The 18,488-nt window shown below is 53.3% G+C and overlaps 1 protein-coding gene across 1 annotated transcript in view; it reads right to left on the bottom strand.

Moving 5' to 3' along the window:
* MEGF9 (multiple EGF like domains 9) overlaps positions 1–7,978 on the bottom strand; it is a 48,976-nt gene extending 40,998 nt beyond the window's left edge. Inside the window, exon 1 of the mRNA XM_066201122.1 lies at positions 7,614–7,978. Coding sequence (XP_066057219.1) covers positions 7,614–7,920 — 307 coding nt within the window. The 5' untranslated portion in view covers positions 7,921–7,978. The remainder of the gene's footprint in view (positions 1–7,613) is intronic.
* Positions 7,979–18,488: the final 10,510 nt, after the last annotated feature.

Consider the following 18,488-nt stretch of genomic DNA (forward strand, 5'->3'; position numbering starts at 1 on the left):
CTTTGCCCAGGAAAAACCCCTCTGCTGCAGAAACCATCGTGCCTGCTCGAGGTGAAGGCTCAGCACCAAGGGCCTTTAAACATCCACCCATCCATGCATAGAAAATGCCTGTGTCATTAGGCCTTTTGCTGAAAGGCTGCAGAGCCATTTAGCTGCCTGATTTTTAAAACAGGCGTGTGGAGCAGAGCTATAAATAGCAGGGATGCTTGCCTCGTCATGTTTCTGGGGGCTTAATTATAAGGACAGGGGGCAACTGAATTAAAAATGGTTTAAAAAAGAAGCGTCTCAGGCTTCTCTGCTTTAAAGTCAAGTTGCCAGAAGAGAAAAACCTTCAAGGTTTTTGCTTTTTTTTCTTTTTCCAGGCAAAAAGCAAACGCCCATCGCCCATGCTCAGACTCTGAGTCGGTTACATTTACAAGGCAAATTTAATTCATACAGCAGGTGCTCAGAAATACAAAAAAAAAAAATCCTCCTTTAAGCAGCCCAAGACCATACTAAGGCTTTGCATTAGTTCATGCGGCTCATTCACCGAAATAGGAGCCGTGTGTGTGAATGAGGAGCAGAGACCTCAAAAATCTCTTCCAGAGTCGGGCTGGGGTGGGAGAGGAGGAGGAAGAGCCGTGAAGGGCTGGAGCAGAGCTGCTGCCAAAGCCGGGGGCTGGCAGCCTGCACGGCATCCCGACCCGGCTGCATCTCGGGTGACACAGGGCGACAGGAATTTTGCATGGGAAGTATTTCCAGAGGAGCACCAGGCAGAGGAGGAATTCAGCCTGCAACAAAAGAGCCGCTTCGGGCAGTTCAATCGGTCCCCAGGCAATTACAGCCCCCGGCGGCGTTTGGAGGGTCTATTCTTCGCAGGCAGCTAGGCGAAATCCCGGGAAACCAGGCGGATCCAGCAGCCCCCTCCCTGCTCCCTGCCTTTATTAAATGGCCGGGGAAGACAAGAGGAGACAGCCGAGCTGCTCCAGCCCCTCATCCCAGCTGGGATGCAGGAGCTGGACCGTTCTCCTGCATCCCTCGATGCGGGGACAGGAGCCGTGGGGGAGTGAGTGACCCTGTCAGGAGAGGTGACAGCCTGCCCTGCTCCTCCAGGAACGGCAGCTGCAGCCAAGCCAGCACCACCGGGAACTTTCCCATTGAATAAGGGGGGAAAATGTTCTGCCAGACAAATGAGGTTCAATTATTCCAAGTCTAGAATGTCTTGTTGGAAATGCTTCCAGACTGACAAGCTTTAATCCAATAAAAGACCCTTCCAGACAAGCCCTGCTGTGATTTTGGGAGCATTTCCCCCTGGCAGAGACCCAGCAGCCCCCAGCCCCTCACTGGGGATGGATTTAGCCCCAGGCACAACAATCTTACAGGGCAGCCTCAAGGCACAGGACGCTCGAGCTCACTGGAAGCTTAAGCAGACGCAAAGCAAAAACAACCATTCCGTTTCAGCCTGAAACAACCCAAAAGTCAAAATAAAATAAAATAAAAGCAAATAATTTCCTGTGAACCAGAAATCTGGGGTTCAGCCAGTTTAATGAAACTGAATTGCAACTGGTTCTGTTCTCCTGGGGTGCTGGAGACACACGACTCCCCAAGGCAGGGCAGATGGCTGGATCATAGCCTTTAGCTCATAAAATATATTAATATCCCCAACCAATTATAAGGTGCCAGACTGTGCCCCTCCGGGCCCACTCCCACCCAGTGATGCCTCGCTGCACAAGGCAGCCCTGTTGAGCTCAGACACACAGCACCTGCCAGGGCAACGCAGCCTGGAGCTTTCCAGGACTTTTAAAGCAAGTCTGAGCCCTTGCTCCATCCTCGTCCAAGAGCTCGGTGAAGCCTCAGGTGCGGTCAAGGTGCTGTACCAAAATCCAGCTCCTCAGCATCATTTCTTTGTTCTATTTTTTTAAGTGCCTGTCAGAGGTAAAGCAGAAGGAGCCTCCCCTCCCAGCCAGACGGGCTGTAAAAGGATCCCTGCCTTCAGCACCCGGCCTTGGCACGGGTTTATTCCCAGAGCTGGCAGATGCCTCACACCACCACAAAGAGCTCGGCTGCTACTTGGAAGCACCAGCGAGCACCTCAGATCTGCAGCAGTGCTCCCTGACAGACAAGTGTCACCAGCACACAGAGCCCCAGCCCTGGGTATTTATAGGACTCTTGTCCAAAAACCTCTGGAGTCTTTCCCCTGACTTCAGCAGAACTTTGGGTCCTCAGCTCCTCAGGAACAGCTTGCTCTGTGCTTCTGTGCCCACAGCCACAGGATGTCCTGGATGTCCCTGTCCTCGTGCTGCTCAGCTGCAGCAGTGAGGACAGGCCTGGGGACAGGCTCCATGCCCACCATCACCACCACCCAGGTGGGCAGATCCCAGGATGCTGCAGCCTCCTGCAGGGCCACGCTGGAGCGGCACAGTCCCCTCGGGGATGGGGTCACACACCTCATGTAGCCCACAACACCATCACTCCTTGACCATAGAGGTCCTGTCCCCTCTGGCACAGCCGGACAGGGTCAAGGCCAGGGCGCCCCAGGGGGAACAGGCAGCACCAGCACAGGTTCTGCTCCCAAGGCAGAACCAGCCACTGCCCAGGAAGCCCATCCCACGCTTGGCCACACATTCCCCAGCTGTCCGGACAGGCACAACCTTTGCACCCTGTGCAAACCCCAGTCTGTGTCGCAAGAGTCCCTTTGGTGACACTCCAGCACTGTCCCAGCCACCCTCACAGGGCCTGGAGGGACACTGGCATCAGCAAAGGGACTGGGACATCTGCCACCACACGGCCTCAGACAAATCTCTTTTTCCAGTGCTCCAGAACCTTTGCCTCCCCACAGGCTGGTGTTTGGGTATGGCCAATGGCAGCCAGATAAAGAACATCACCTCACAGTGGTGCTGCCATTTTACAGTTGGCGTTTTCCAAGTGGCAGCTCTGTGGTGATGTGTCTGAATCTCAGCTATCATTTAAAATAAAAACAAAAGGCGAAATCCCAGCAGAGAGAAGCTAACAAACAAGACCCTCAATGCTCTACAGATCCTTCCAGGAATATCCTGGTTTTCATGAGCATTGCTAAGTCCCAGCATCTCAATCTTGAGTCAGGACAGTTGGATGCATCTGATTCAAGAATGATTCAGATGGGAGCATGGAGGCAGGGAAGAAGGTAAGGAGTGACATTTTCTGCTCTGGGCAACATGTCTTTATTTAAAGCTCAAAGATACAAACTTATTTTTGATTGAAAAAAGGCACTCTCTGTCCTGGCTGCTCCCGTGCTGATCCTGAGGAACAAGACCATCCTCCTTATCCTCAGCTTTCACATCCATGCCTTCATTTCCATTTCTTTAAATAAATTTAAATCCTGCTGGCACCTTGAACACAAGTTATCTCTGTAACCACATGGAACACAATCCTGAGCCCTCAAACAAGGAAGGCTTAAGCTGCCTTCCCAAGTGATGAGCAGGAGGAAAGCTCCAGCTCACCCTCCCTGGCTCCTCCTGCTCGTTTCCCATGGGGTCAGAGGCAGAGCAGGGGCATTCAGGCAGGTGAACCCGTACACAGGTGGGAAAACTTCTTCCAAAGGATCTAATGGCTGGATGAGAGGAGGAGTCACCCAGAGGTGCAAAAGGGATGATGGCACAAGGTCCTGAAACTACCTTCAACAACTCAGCTGTTTCTGTGTGCATGTCTACCAGGATCTGAGAGCTCCCAAGCCCTCGAGGGGCACAGCCCCAGTGTGGCAGGGTCTGGCTGCTGATGGCTCCATGGCTTGGACCAGTCTTTCCTCTACCACAATCCTGTAAGTGCTGTGGGGACCCCCCAAACCTGCCCTCACCATGCCTCCTGCAAGAACGGGATGCACAGACCTTTCTCACATGCCCTGCACAAAAGCAAAACCCTCCACCTCTCCAGCTGGATGAAGCCAGCACTCACCAGTCCCCTCCTCAACCTGTCACCTCCCCTGTGCCCAGCCAGTTACCCAGCTCATCCCAACGCCCCCAGGGATTTGCCAGGCTCCTCTTCCCAAGCTAAACCCATCGGCTAATCCCACACAAAGCTGCAGGCAGCACCCTTTGAGGGGCCCTGGCTGCACCTCCTCCATCTGAGGAGCAGCAGGCAGCCCGAGGTGGCCCCAGAGCAGCAGCTGGGGACCCGTCAGCCCTCACTGACTCAGCTCTCACACATTTCCGTGGCAGCGTGCGACACCTTCCCGTGGCTCACGCTCCAAGCCACCTGCATTTCCGGCCCTGTGGCTGCAGCAAAAGTGGTTCATTGTCCCCTCCCTGCGTGGTGCAGAGGTGAAGAGTCAGACCCAACGTCACCTCTGGGAGCTGGTGACCCATGACAAAACACCGGGGAGGACACAAGGCAACAACTGTCAGGATGTGAAGCATTCAGTACAGTCTAAAGACACTGATACCAGGGTTTGGGTGCAGCTCTCCTCCTGACCCAGCACTGCAAGGCTGTGAAAGGACATTGGGGTTTTTCAGCCACCCACCTGCTGTGCATGGGGCTGGAAGAGAGTCAGAACAAAATGCCTTTCAAAAAGACCCACGTTACTCAATGCTGCCCTAAGAACCACGTGGAACTGAGGATTTTTGTTCAGTAGGCAGGAAAAGTCCAACCAGGACCATGCTGGCCACAGCAGCTGAATCTCTGCTCCAACACAAGCATCCACCCGAGCAGCAGCCCTTCCCAAGCCAGATTCCCCAGCAAAGCTCCAGCTCCTGCTTAAAGTGAGACTGTTGGGAATAAAAGGAAGAGGCAGAGTCCCCACAGTGGGTGCTAGAGGCTTTGGTGATAAGGCAGGGGATACTCCTAAGCTTGTCTTCACAAACATAAGGATTAGCAATTTACTTCCCTTAGAAACAAAATCCAGGATTTTAACATGATCACAGGCTTGGAAAGAAAAACAAACATCATGAAACTAGGAAAAAGAGGAGGACAAGAACACAGCAAGCAGGCAGCTCGAGGAAAACTGGAGTGCTTAAATCAGAATGAGAAAGGCACCAAAGTCAGAACTGAAATCTTGGTAGCTCTGAACACCACTGACCCTGAGGCCTCCCACACCAACCTCTTATCAGTGATAATGTTATGAACATTAAGGGAAGCCTTTCTAATAATGTGCATGAGAAAAGGCCCATTTGTTTAATGCAACAGAGCACATAATGCATTAATTACCTACTGAGCTGGAAAAGTGATGTTGAAAACATGCTTGAGTTAAAGCAAACGGAGGGTTTCAGCTAAGCCCATTATGTCCACTAGCTTTGCTGTGGCTTTGGTGCATAACAGCCTTTGACAGCAAACCTCTGCACAATTCACAGCAGATGGGGCAGCACAGAAAACCCCACAAAACCCACGGAGAGCAGCTCCCACACAGACCACGGCTGTGCCATCCACCCAAAAGACCAGCCCGGGCTCCCCCATCACACAGGGGATGCTGCCAAGCCCAGCATCTCCTCCTGATGCTGTCTCATCCACCCCAAAACCCACTCAGTCCTGGAGCACAGCAGCAATCCCCCCTCAGCCACGGCTAATCTCAACCTGTCACGCTCAGGACTAACAAACTGGCCTCCTGGAGAAGACATAATCTGCGCTGTGCTCCTGCCCTGGCCATCACCACGGTGTAAAGGCACCAGAGCGCAATTTTGTGATTAAGTGGCTGTAGCCATTAATAATTAGCACGTCAAAACTTCAAAGGGTGATGCTGGCCTCCACAACAGAGACTCTGCACACCCATGGGTGGTGGTGGGGAGTGCTCATCCTCGATCTGCCCTTTTCCCAAGTGAGAACTGAAGCACAGGGGTGAGGGCAGCCCGTGGGAGCACAGGGATTAGACACAAAATTCCCCAGACTTCCATCCCTGACAGCTCCAATAGCAGAAGACAGAGAGGATGTTATGTAAGCATCCTACACGGAATCTGGGAGCATCCCAAAGCCACTGCAAAATGAGCTCCCTCACGCACTTGTCACTCTGCCTGCAGGAGCAGGATACTCTTAATGAACTTACTGGAGCCCAGGGTGGGAGACCCAGTGCCAATGGATACCAATGGATACTAATGGATACCAATGGAAACAAACACAGCACGGGGGTCAGAGAGGGAAATGTGCTGGAGGAAGCTTGGGGTGTGTATGTGGATCCCCTGGCCGGCACCCAGAGGGTCTCACTGTGCTGCACTGAGTTGCTCAGTCCTTTCTGTCTGACCGTGGCACAAGAGAAGAAATTGCTTTTGCTTTAAGAACACTCAACTCATCCTACCTTTATCAGCAATTCTCAATCTTTAGCCATTTTGTTTCTTCCAGAAAAAGCAAAGAGAAAAACCTCAACAGAAAAAAGCAAATTAAAGTCTGAAAAATAAGCGACTCCAGATCTTCAGTTGATTTTATTTTTAACCAAATGTAAAAAGTTGATTAATCCCCTTGTTCAGACTGCTAACACCACCAGAACAACAGACTGCATCCCCTTCACATCAGAGGAAGCTCAAAGTACTTAAGCCAAACATATTCCAGGCAAAGAGAAAAAATAAATATAAAACAGGAAAGAATCAGTGCAATTGCATTTGCACGTGTCTGAAGATAAAGCTTTGGAACTGCAGAGTGAAGCCAAGTTCTCCAGCAAAATAAGTGGACAAAGCTCCATCCATGGACTCCAGAACAGTTTTGTCTATTTAATTTACAGGTAAACTGAAGTCTCAGCTTTGAAGAGCATCAGTGTTTCACCTCCCAGTGGGTGACCAGTGCTGTCAGTGCGTGCTCACACAGAAGCTTCACCTGAGAGCACAGCCCTCCCACCCACCCTTCACCTCTCTCCTCCTTACACCCTACACCGATAATTCCATTTATTCCTGTTGCCATAGCACCTTCCTCAGCTCTGTATAAGCCCCGACCACCACAGGGGCAGGATGAGGCCTCGCACAGGCTGCACTGAGACACATCATTCCCAGCACAGATGAAGTTGGTGGCTCTTGCACACCCATCAGATACCATGTGAGTACCCCAGCACCCACTGAGCTGCAAATACACCCCCTGACCCTGGTAAGAACACGGGCTCTGGTGACACCAAGTCATCACTAACCCTGCTCGCTCTCTGCTGCCAGCATGTCGAGGTAGGACACCGGGGACTCTTGATGGTTGTGGAGCAACTCTACCTACAAAGTCCCATCGAGGGATGCTCCAGGCCAGCATCCACCCTGTTGGACACTGTCTGGATGCCAGGTGATGGGAAGGAGCTGTCTTCATCTCCTCCACCGGAGCACAGTTCATGCCAGGGACCACTGCCTGAAGGACGCTTGGGGCAGCCTGGACCAGCACCTGCCTCGCTGTTCCCCAAAAGCACCGGTACCAGCCCCGGCAAGGCACAGCTGACCCTCCAGACAGCATGGCAGGGTCGGCACCGCCGCGGCAGCCCCGCGGGGAGGCCGGGGCCGGGCGATGCTCCGGGGGTCCCGCAGCGCGGAGCTCCCCTCGCCCACCCCGCACGGGGCTGGCCGCAGCCGGAGGGGCCCGGGGAGCCGCCGCCGCCCCGGCCCCGGCCGCGCCTTTGTCCGCCCGGCGGAGGATGGGGCGCAGCCCCGTCCCGCTCCCCACCGGCGGCCCCGCTGACACCGCCGCGCCACGGACCCGCGCGGGCCGCTCACCTGCGGGGCCGCTGCCCGCAGCCTCCTCCTCCTCCCGCTCCTCTTCCTCCTCCTCCTCCGCCACCGCCTCCTCCTCCTCCTCCTCCGGTGGCGGCGGCGGCGCCGGGCTGCCCCGTGCGGGCGCGGCGGTGCCGCGGGGCCGTGCGGGCGGCTCCGTGCCCGGGCTGCTCTCAACGGGGCCGCCGCTGCCGCTGCCGGGCTCGGCGGGCGGCGCGGCGCTGGCGGGCAGCGCGGCGGTGGCGGCGGCGGCGGCCAGGAGGGCGGCGAGGCACAGCAGGGCGAGCGCGGTGCTCGGCCGGCGCCTCATGGTGCGGCGCGGGGCTCCGCCATGCACTCGCTCATTGACGCGGGCGCTCGCACTCGCACCGAGCGCGGCCGGGAGCGGCGCCGGGCGGCGGCGGCTCCTCCCGCCGCCTCAGCCAGCCATGCCGCGCCCGCGCCCTGCGCCCCTCCGGCGGCTCCCGCCGCGCCGCGCCCCGGCTGACAGCGCCGCGCCCGCCCCGCCCCGCGCCGCCGCGGCCAATCAGCGCCGCGCCTGCCCCACCTGACGGCGAGGCGCAGCTAATCAGCGCCGGGCGGGGGCGGGCCGAGGGGCGGCGCGCGGCGGGGAGGGGGCGGCATTGTGCGGGCGTGAGGGGAGCGGGCCGGAGCCGCCGTGGCCCCGGAGCGGCGGCGGGCGGACTCACGGCTGCCTTTCTTAGAGGGGTGTGTGTGCGTGCTCGATTTGTTGGAATGCACGGTTTTAAAGGCTTTCACTTTCTGTTATGTTTAAAATTTTTATTAAAAAAAAAAAAATTAAATTTCTCCCCCTCCCCATCCTCCCCGGCCTCAGTTTTGGGAAACAACGAGGAAGGCGCCGGGAGATCGCACGGGGACACAAAGCGGACCTCGGGAAGGAGTGACGCTCCGTGCATCCCGCCGCGGGTCTCTGCAGGGAGTTGGCAGGTCGGGAGGGGGTCACCGGATCCCCCCCGGCAGCCACCTGCATCCTTGTCGCCCTGGGCGCCTCCCCATCCCCGGGCCTGCAGCGATGCCGGCCCCTTTGTGCTGCTCCTCTCCCGGGGATGGAGCTCTCCCCATTCCCGCAGGGATGCGGGCAGCAGCCGTAAGGACAATGACACCTGGGGGCCCCCCGACAGCGGCAGTGACCTTGGCCAAATCCCCCCGTCCCGGAGGAGCGATCGGCAGCGCGCGGGGGGAGGAAGCACGGTGACACGGATATTAATTATTCACGGGGCCCAGCCGGCGATGATCGCCGGTTCACGCGTGGCGAAGCGAGGCAGGAATGCGCTGCCAGCCCCGCGCCGTGGGAAAACGCCGCTCTGATCAACACAAAGGCACGTGGAAGCAAGGCTGGGATGTGCTGGAGGAGCTGGGTGGGCCGGGCAGAGCCGCAGGGCAGCAGCAGCAGCAGCAGCAGCAGCAGCCCTACAGATGCCACCGCGGGGAGGTGCAGAGCACTGGGAGCTTGGTGGCTCTCGGCTGCCCGGCCCTGCCCGCAGGTGTGTGGCACTGCCAGGTGAGTGTTTGCATCATCTCTTGTTCCTGCAGGAGCCAGTGGGTGCTGGCAGGTGCCCTTTGCGATGGGACAGCCCCACCTTCACCTACACACGGTCCAGGCTGCCAGCCCTTCTCTAGCACAATATTTAGGAGTTGCCTACAAGGGAAACACTGCCCAGCATAGCTGCTGTGGGATAATTATTTTGCAATCACTCACCACTCTTCCCCCATGCCCATCCCCTTCTCAGAAATAAACGGGACTTTATTCCTGCATAATAATATAATTATTATTCCCCAGCAGCTCTGCTGCGCCATTTCCCCCACGGAGACAAACCCTTCTGAGATCTGCTTTCCATAATCGCCGCCAGCCTGTCACTCCCCACGGGACCAGAGGGTCCCTCTGATCAGGGGGAACACAGCTGGCAGGGAGGCAGGAGGTTTTGCTGAGCCACTGTCTCCTCCAGCAGTTCACACAAGGTTGTTGTCTATGGGAGCAGGAAGAAGAAGCCGAGCGGAGGAAAGATTCAGGAAAGAGTTGCCTGGAACAAAGAAATTCCCTTAGTTTGAAATAGAAGTTGCACAGCCTCAGGCTCCAAAGGAGGGACCCTGTGCCCACCTCTCAGCTCAGGGCTGCTCCCCACAAGGGCCAGCACAGCACAGGCTGCCAGATCTGCTCATCTGGTTCCCATAATATTTCGTTCTTACCTCTGCTTGGGAGGAGCAGGTTAAGCAGTACTCCATCTCTTTACCCTCAGGTAGCCCTCTGCTGTCACCCCAACAAAGGAGGGAGACGGGAACATCCTGGCAGTGTCAGAGGTTCTTGGGCATCTTTAACCCAGCAGGACCCATGAAAAAGGACTGGCCACCCCTTGGAGGTGGGATCACATGCAAAACCAGAGATTCCACTGCCCAGCTGCCCGACTTCAGTGCTGAATTACTATGAGAATCAGTACAAAGAGCCACAACAATAAAATTTACTGTCTCTGCCACGTTGAGGGTACACACAACCCAGAGCCTTCCTAGTATTGCCACATCCCAGTGGCAGCAGGGGTGGAAAACCTGAGGGATGAATTCCCACCTAGGTGAAAAGCACTGCCAGCCCCCTGGCTGACAGGAGAAGACTGGGTTGAAGGCTGGAGAAAGGCTGTGGGAGATGCTGGGCAAAGGGGACGGAAAATGTTGGCTAAAGGAATGGGAGATGCTGGATGAAGGGGATGAAGGATGCTGGGTGAAATGGATGGAGGATGCTGGTGAAGGGACTGGAGGATGGCTCGTCCCAGGCCCGGCGCAGGGACAGTTCCGCAGGACCTGCCGCTCCCCCTGTTGATGTCACACAGAGTTGCAAGCGCTCCACAGCCCAGAGCAGCGGACCCAAACCATCCCCGGAGGAACCCAAAAACCCAAGCGCACGAAAAACCGGTGGCTGCTTTCAAGGGCGTTCAGCTGGAGCTGCCAAAGGCACAGAGCAGACCTGTGCTGGCACCACGCCACCAAAATGTTCACGCTTCCCTTCTTCTTGTGTTTCCATTTTGCAATGAAAAGGGGAGTAGTGCATATGTGAGCAGGAGGGATCTCCAGCGAAAAAGCCACAGAGCCCAGGTTGCATGCAGGCAGCCCAGCCTCCATCCTTCCTTTTCCATAAGTTTTAAGGGAATAGACATCCTCCCAAGAATTGTTCCTATTCCATCAAATCAGCAAGATTTTCTTCCCCAGTGGAAAGTTTCTATCAGATATTTAGCAACCAGCTCTTTCTCTGACCTATTTGCAAGCCCCAAGCCACTCTCCACCACCCACTACTTGAAAGCTTTGATAATTCAATGAGATGTTAATTCTGACATCCAGCATAACTCTCTATACAAAAACTTCTCTCTTTTTTTTTTTTTTAATTATCATTAATTGCAATCCAGGAGTAATGAATCCTCCCTGCAGACTTTGCATTCCAAGCACCCAGCAGCATTTTGCTGCACAACTCCCATTAAGTCAACGTGTATTAAGTAGGTTTTGACAGTTCTGTGTGCTCTGGGGTGGGCAAAGCCCAGAAAAGACAAGGCAGAACGACTCTGCCGTGGGCACTGAGGCACAAGGTTGAGTCCAGCCTGGTCAACACATGGAGGTGTCAGCACACATGTGCTTAAAACACACTGCAAAAGGGTGCTGTCACTTTTAAGAACGTCAGGATCATCTTTTAGGGCAAAATTCTGCTCTAAATGCAGAGGGTTGTTAGTGAGATCCCATGTGCCTTATTAGAGCGCATGGCCTGTGAGACTGAGCCACACACAGCGCTGGAAACTTCTCCACCTTTATTTAAGAGCCTGGCTCAGTGGGTTTTTGCAGGGCTTGCCCCTGAGCAGGGTGCCCTCCACTCCCTTTGCAGAGCCCTGTCAGGCATTGCCCTGATTCAAGGGAGATCAACTTATTCTTTAGGCTGCACTTCTTCCATGAATATTTTCATTATTCCATGGGCATATTTATCATTTATTAAAATCATCAAAAAAAGAGTGATTGGAAGTTGAAATCCCCAGGAGCATCTCTACAAACCTGGTCATGAACAGAATCTGACTGAAAGCACAAGCAGAAGCCTTGGCTTTATTTTCCCTGCTGGAGCCAAGTAAACAGCCTGTGTGTTGGAAAACAAATAATTTTTACAAATCTTTCTGTTTCCATGACCAAGCCAACATTAGCAACAAGAAGGTGATAGTTAGAGTGCAGAACTCCCTGTCTTCATCTCTTCCTTCATCTGTTTTAAAAATAAAACACCTTCTCTGTGGTTGCTTTGGAGCAGCAGCCCTGCCTGAGCCGAGCGCACGCATTGCCTACATTTATCCTCTGATTTGAATATAAATGAAAGCAAGTGAGTTAAAAACGGAGCCTGGGGAGTTGTCTCTGCAGGCCCACAGCTGCTGGTGGCAGGGCTGAGTGGGCAGTGTGTGCAGGAGGAGCATCCACAGCATCACCCAGCTCCCAAAGGAGACAAACTCCTCCTCCATTGGGTCCAGCTCGCTCACTGTGCTCACTTTGCCTGTCTCTGAAATAATGATGTTGCTTTACAGGTGAGTCCAGGAGAGCCCTGTCACTGCAGTGAGCTGAGCCCTGAGCATCCCTCCCTCCAGCTCCCTGCAAATCCACCCAGGGGAGCCTTGGATCCTGGATGTGGATGAGAAGGGACACGCCTTTGCCCTGGCCATGAGCCCCCCACAGCCTCTGCAGGCTCACACACCATTTTTTATCTGCACAAAGCCCTGCAGGGATGAAACAGGGAACAATTGTACTTGTTGCAACTTCCCAAACAGCAGCAAAAGTCCCACCCCTGGTGAAAGGGCTGCAAACGCTGTGTGCTGCAGCCACCACCACTCCTACGTGAGCAAAAACAAACCTGCATTGGCATTGGCACAGGTCTGCTGCCACCTCAGATCAATGCAATCAGCTGCCAGACCACCCTCTCTTGCCAGGGGGACATCAGCAGGACCACTAGCAGGTCCCAATTCTACACAGACTTAAAGAGCAGCTTAACTTTAGGCACATTAAGGTCACACAAATTTAAAGCTAAGCTCCTTTTCACATCAAATGCAAAACACAGGATAAATCAGCTAACGTACATGTTTATTGCTGTTCTCTGAGCGGTTGGATCAGAAGGGCTGAGCAGGGAGGGTCAGGCTCTGCACTGCTGACTCAGAGTGCTTGGAAAATACAATTTCTCTTCCACAGGAAATTGTGGTGCTTTCAGATGTGTTTTCATCTCCAAATCCTCTTGTCCATCCCAAATTTGCTGGAGAAGGCTTTCAGAAGTGTTGACGGGGAAAGATTCCTTTGCTGTAGCATGGAAAGGTGCTGTAGGTGACACTGGAGCCCGGCACTGCCAGAGTACCACCAGGAGCCAGCAGCTCACACACATGAAAGATTAAAATGGCATCAATTTGAGTGGTAAAATCAAAACTAAACTGAACAATTTGTTGAAATTAAATGCTTTGGAAGAAAACGTTATCCTCTGAAGGTCAAAATGAATGGCTCAGATTTTTTTCCCCATCAATAGTTTCCTATGTGTTCCCACAAAATGGGTTGATTTCAGCAAAGCTGTACTTGCCAATAAAGATCATTTCCACTGCAACCCTTTCTATCCTTCCTGCTGCCAAAAGAGCTCTGCCTGCAGCCGAGCACCTCACAGATCTACAAGTGGGGCATATTTCCTCTCCAGTGCAGCCCTCAGCATCGCTCTGGACCCCTCTCCCCTGGCTCTGGGGACACTGGGATTTGGAGGGGCATCCCTCCATGGCAAGTGCTTTCTGCTCCCCTTTTTATTCCTGATTATTTCTGCAAATGTGTGTCACAAAACAGGGGCAGCCCTGACACTCGGTAGGAGGAGAGGAGCACCCCTTCAAAGAAGATTTAGAAAAGCGGTGTGGGAAGGGTTTCTGTAGTGCTCATCTACAGAGGAGAGCAGCAAATCCTCTCCTCTGATGGCAGATCGTGAAGGCAATCCATGAGCGTGAAACACTGAGCTACCAGTGATTATACAATTCCTTTGAAAAGGGGCTTTTCTTCCAGATCCTTTTCACAAATCTCCTGCTATTACCCACCCTAAAGCTCCGTGAACACTTTCAATCTCTTCCTTTCTGCCACAGACATTTCGCCTTTCACTCACTTTCACTCAGGGCTTTTTCATTGAAAGCATGTTATTACCTGGGACACGAGCAGGGAGGGGATTAGGGATAGAGAGGCATGTCCAAATTTGACATGTTATTAGCTATTCCCCCATTGCCTAAGGCAGGGGACTGACCACACTAGCCAGGTGCTGTGCTAAGAGCCCAAACTCCATTCTAAAACATTCAAGGTGTTTCCAGCTTCAGTGATTCCCCTGCTGCAGTGGAGGCTGCAGCAGGGCTGGGCTCATCCTGACTCCTGGCAGTGACCAGTGCTGGAGCATCACACAAGCAGCAGGCCTAGGGGACACGGCTGGAGTTGGGAAAGAAAGCCCAGCCCAGGACAGTGTTTGATCTTTTCAGCCACCAAACCCTGTAACCCCTGGATAATTTAGGGAAGTGTCAGTGTGAAGGCAAGACACAAAGTCCTTGATATTCCCAGGGGTGCAGGTGGGACATTGAGTGGCCATTTGGGCTCTAACACCGGACAATCCATCAGCCAACAAAGCAAAACCTTTTATTTCTGTTTCTCCACCAAGTGCTCGGGCCTGAGCTTCCCTGCTGCAATGAGAACCCACAACCTGGCACCACCACATCCCAAAATCCAACTGCTCCCAGCTGCTGGGAGCAGGGTGGGTGTGAGGAGCCTGAGAGGAGGCAGGGGCTGAGCCGAGCCAGTGGGAACAGGGCCAAGAACTGCAGCAAGGGAGGGAGGGCAGAAGAAAGGGGCCTTCCCATTGTCCAGAACAAAGGACCAGATGTGCACCCAGGGCAGGGAAAATCACACCCTCCCACAGGCAGATCTGGTGTTTGCACTCAGAAGGGCCTCAAGGCTGTCATTCAGGAGAGTGTTCTATACCAGCACAGCTAAACCCTTTCTCGAACTCATGTCGTTAATTCAGGACAGCAATTCCTCGTGCCACTTCCAGAGCGTTATTCTGACTGACCATACCTGGCGAGGTGCTCCACACCTGCAGGTATCTGGGTCAAGGTTGCTCTTCTTTAGCTCTGATTTATTTTTTTTCTTAAAAGCCAGTAGGTAAAATCGACCCCATGATGGATTTTTTTTTCCTTTCTTTTCTTCACTTCGTCCTTGCCCCTGAGTTGACATTCTTCATTAGTCCTGCTCAGGAACCTGGTGGATAAGCTCAAAGATATGTGCTAGTGCATCTTTTGCAATATTGAGTGTATCCACACAATCGTTTCAACCCAATAATCTCTATATTAAGCTCCAGCCATTCTGTGCTAACTTGTGCCACAGGTCTTTGAGAAAAGCTCCCAGTCTTCATTTTCTGACACTGTGACTGAAGAAAACCACCCTTTTCCTTTGAATTTGTTCCAAAATGTTGGACCTGTAGGGGTATTTTTTTAAACAATGAAAGTGATTAATTTCCAGTTTGATTTCATCGGGCTCTTGCTCCCAGCCATCCATGGTTTTCCCCTGCTAAATCACAGATCCTGCAATCCCCACTCTTTTCTCCCTCTAAAGGTATTTATACACTGTCATCAAGTCACCTCTCAACCTCTTTCTTTTTAATAATGCAAACAGATGGAGGTCTTTAAGTTCTCTCCCCTGTAAAGCTGTTTCTCCAGTCTTTCAATCATTTTTGTAGCTCTTTTCAACACTCTCCAACACCCTCTCTTATATGCAGACACCTGAACTGGATGCAAAATTCCTGAGCCAGTCTCCCCAGCCCCACACAAAGGTAAAATCCTCTCCCAGCACCTACTCACTGTTTCCCCTCTCACACATTCAAGACTCTTATTCAGTCTTTTGTCTAAAACATCACACATTGCCAGGAAGCTTCCACTGAGCTGCTGCTCCACCACAGCCCTGGCTTGACCCCTTCTACAGAACCAAACCAGCCAAAGCACCTCCTGTGCTAAGACTGGAGCTCCTTCTGTCTTCCTAAGTGTTCCTCCCTGAACTGCTCCAGTTTCTCATGCCACAACAGCATCTTCTGGACTTTCATTGTAAATGCCTCGTTTGCTAGACACTGGACACTGAACCTGGGAAAAGGGAGATTTTCCTTGCATCAGATGTTGTAATTTCCCTGTTTTCTCTTTTTGCCTGTTCCCTGTCATCACCACTCCTGGGTTTTGGTGCTTAGGGCTGGCAGACATCCATCCACAACTGGGCTCAAGTCTGAGGACCCTTGCAGAGCAGAGGATGGGGCCAGCTGGCTACAGCTAGCTCATACCCAGGTGCCACATGAGCTGACACCGTGACCGTGTGACAGCTCTGGGGAGCAGGGCCGGCAGCCAGGGTAGCCCCAACCTCGTGCCATTTCCCTGGCCAGGTTTCAAAACACGTCAGCACTGATAAAAGGGACAGATTTTCAGCACAGGCACCCGGTGTGGCCAAACTCTTCCGGGCAATGGAGCTGCCAACATCACACCCAGAGCTCCTGAGAGCTCAAACATCTGAAATTCCTCTCCTCCCAGTCTTTTCCTTCCCTGGTTCAGCATTGCAGCTACTTTTCCATCTGGGAACAGCTGCCTGTCAGCACCCTCTGGGGTGCAGCATGGTCACTTACAGGCAGTGTTATGGGGCAGTTTTACAGGAATTTAAATAACATGCTGGGGGAAAAAATGCTTATACTAGCAATTCCCCTGTCTTTAAGCAGCAGGTGAGCTCTCTGTGGCAAACACCGCTGTTGTGGGAGGAAGATCACCAGCCGGGATGGGGTTTTTCCACGGGGAAGTAGCTAAAATTTTGGGAATCAATGCGGGGCTTGGCCTGGGGCCATCCCTGGGCAGGGGCAGGCAGAGATGCAGCTGCCGACCGCTGCATGTCAGTGTTGCTCCACGCAGCCCGTCCAGCTGTGCAAACATCTGCCGCCGCCGCAGCGGCTCCGCTGGCACCCGAGGCACCGTGCGTTTGCAGGAATGCGGCTCTGGGGATGTGACAGCACGTTCCGGACAGAGGGACAATCCTCCTTGTGTGGCACGGTGGGGCAGTGTGCCCAGCTCCTCCTGAGGGCTCGGGGGTCAGGATTGCATCCCCGGGCCAGGAAGAGGTGTCTGGCCAGCAAATGCCTGCAGATTGTGGCCCTGGGCTGCAGCAGGAACAGTTCTCATCCCCTTCTGGGCCCCAAGCAACATACAGCACCCCTCAAAATCCCAACACAGTGCCTGGCACAGCTGCAAGGATAAGGGATTACCTAACATTCCCACTCCTGGTTTCCACAGGGGCCAGCTTCAGAAGTCAAAGCCAGCATAATGTTTTGGACATTGCCCTCATTCCCTGGCACTGTGCTGTGCTGGTGTACCACTGGTGTCACCCATGGAATGGCGCTGCCAGGGCCTGTGATGAATAATTTTTTTCAGGGTCAGCGGTGTGGGAAGCTCAACCGTCCCCACCAGCCTCATGGAGCTCCCTCTGACTTCAATAATAATGAATTCAATAATCTTGAATTCAGTAATAATGCTCTTGACTCCTCCCCCATTCCCTCCAAGTCCTGCTGGAGAAGAAATCTGCAACATGGAGCCTCGATTTCCCATTGCCTTGGTAACATGTTGTATGCATCACCTCAAAGAAATATCTACTAGAGGTGTGAAGGAAAAGGTGAAAAGCGCTGTGGCCACTGGAGAGAACACATTGTCCTGGGAGCTCACAGACCTCCCACCTGCAGAATCAGGCCTGGGATTAACCACACAGGTGGCAGGGTGGACCTGTGGCTTCAAGAAAAAGGGAACAAAAGATGATAATTTTACTCTGATTTAATGGAATAACAGTACCAGTGGATCCCCATGCCAGGTTAGATAGGGGGTGGATTTATAAAGTGGAAATTCAGCTGTCCAGAGGTGAACAAAACTCTTGATGACTTTGGGGGCAGAAGGAGGTGTTGAATTCAAAGGCTGCAGATTTGTTGGCTTCATGCCCAAGTCCTACAATGAGCCAGAAAAGCCTGTCCAGGTGTTTCACCAGGAATGAAGTGTGGCAGTTTCCTCTCCTTTCAGAAGATCCAATGCCGGGCTCTGGGAGAGAGGCCATCCTCCAGATCAGCAACGTTTCTCTCTGCTTCATTTCCAAAAACAGAGAGGTGGGAGACTTCCCATCCTTTACAATGAGGTCCAGAGGATTTATTTGTCAAAGCTCTCAGAGCTAGCATTTCCCTAATGCCCCAAAGGGACACCACTGGGAATTGAGGGGATTGACCAGGAGCTACCAGCTAAATAGCATTGGGTGTTTTTCATATGCAAGTTTAGTGTTAGCATCATAGCTTGTTGCAGCATCATTTGTTGCAGAGGAAGCCCATGGACGTTGCCTGAGGGTGTCCTGACACCCATCACACTCTCAGTCACACAGACACTGCTGGAACAGGGTTAATCAACACTTTTTTCATTTCAAAACCATTTGCTAGAGCAGTATCCACAAAACACTGCTGTGCTCCAGGGAGATGACAGGCCAAACCCTGGCTCTCTCCAGCCTCAACCCAACAGGGAGCCATCAAGCTGGAGCTGTGAAAGCAGCAGAAAGTTGTGACCCTGTTCTGGTCAGCCCAAGAGGCTCCATGAACCGTGAGGGAGGCTCTGGGGCAGATTACTCACACCACAAGTATGAGCAGCAGGAAAGGATGAGCTGTGGGGCTGCACTGCTGAGCCAGAGGCTGAGGCAGAGCCATGGAGAGCCCATGGAGATGCTGAGGAGACCCTCCAGAACAAGCAGATCCTGTGTATCCACAGTCTACATCACTCCAGAGCCTCATCAGCAACGGCATGGTGGGCAGGATGG

The sequence above is a fragment of the Chamaea fasciata genome, unplaced genomic scaffold, assembly GCF_029207755.1.
Source record: "Chamaea fasciata isolate MVZ Bird 193981 ecotype frontalis unplaced genomic scaffold, bChaFas1.0.hap1 SCAF_20, whole genome shotgun sequence".
Taxonomy (NCBI): Eukaryota; Metazoa; Chordata; class Aves; order Passeriformes; family Sylviidae; genus Chamaea; species Chamaea fasciata.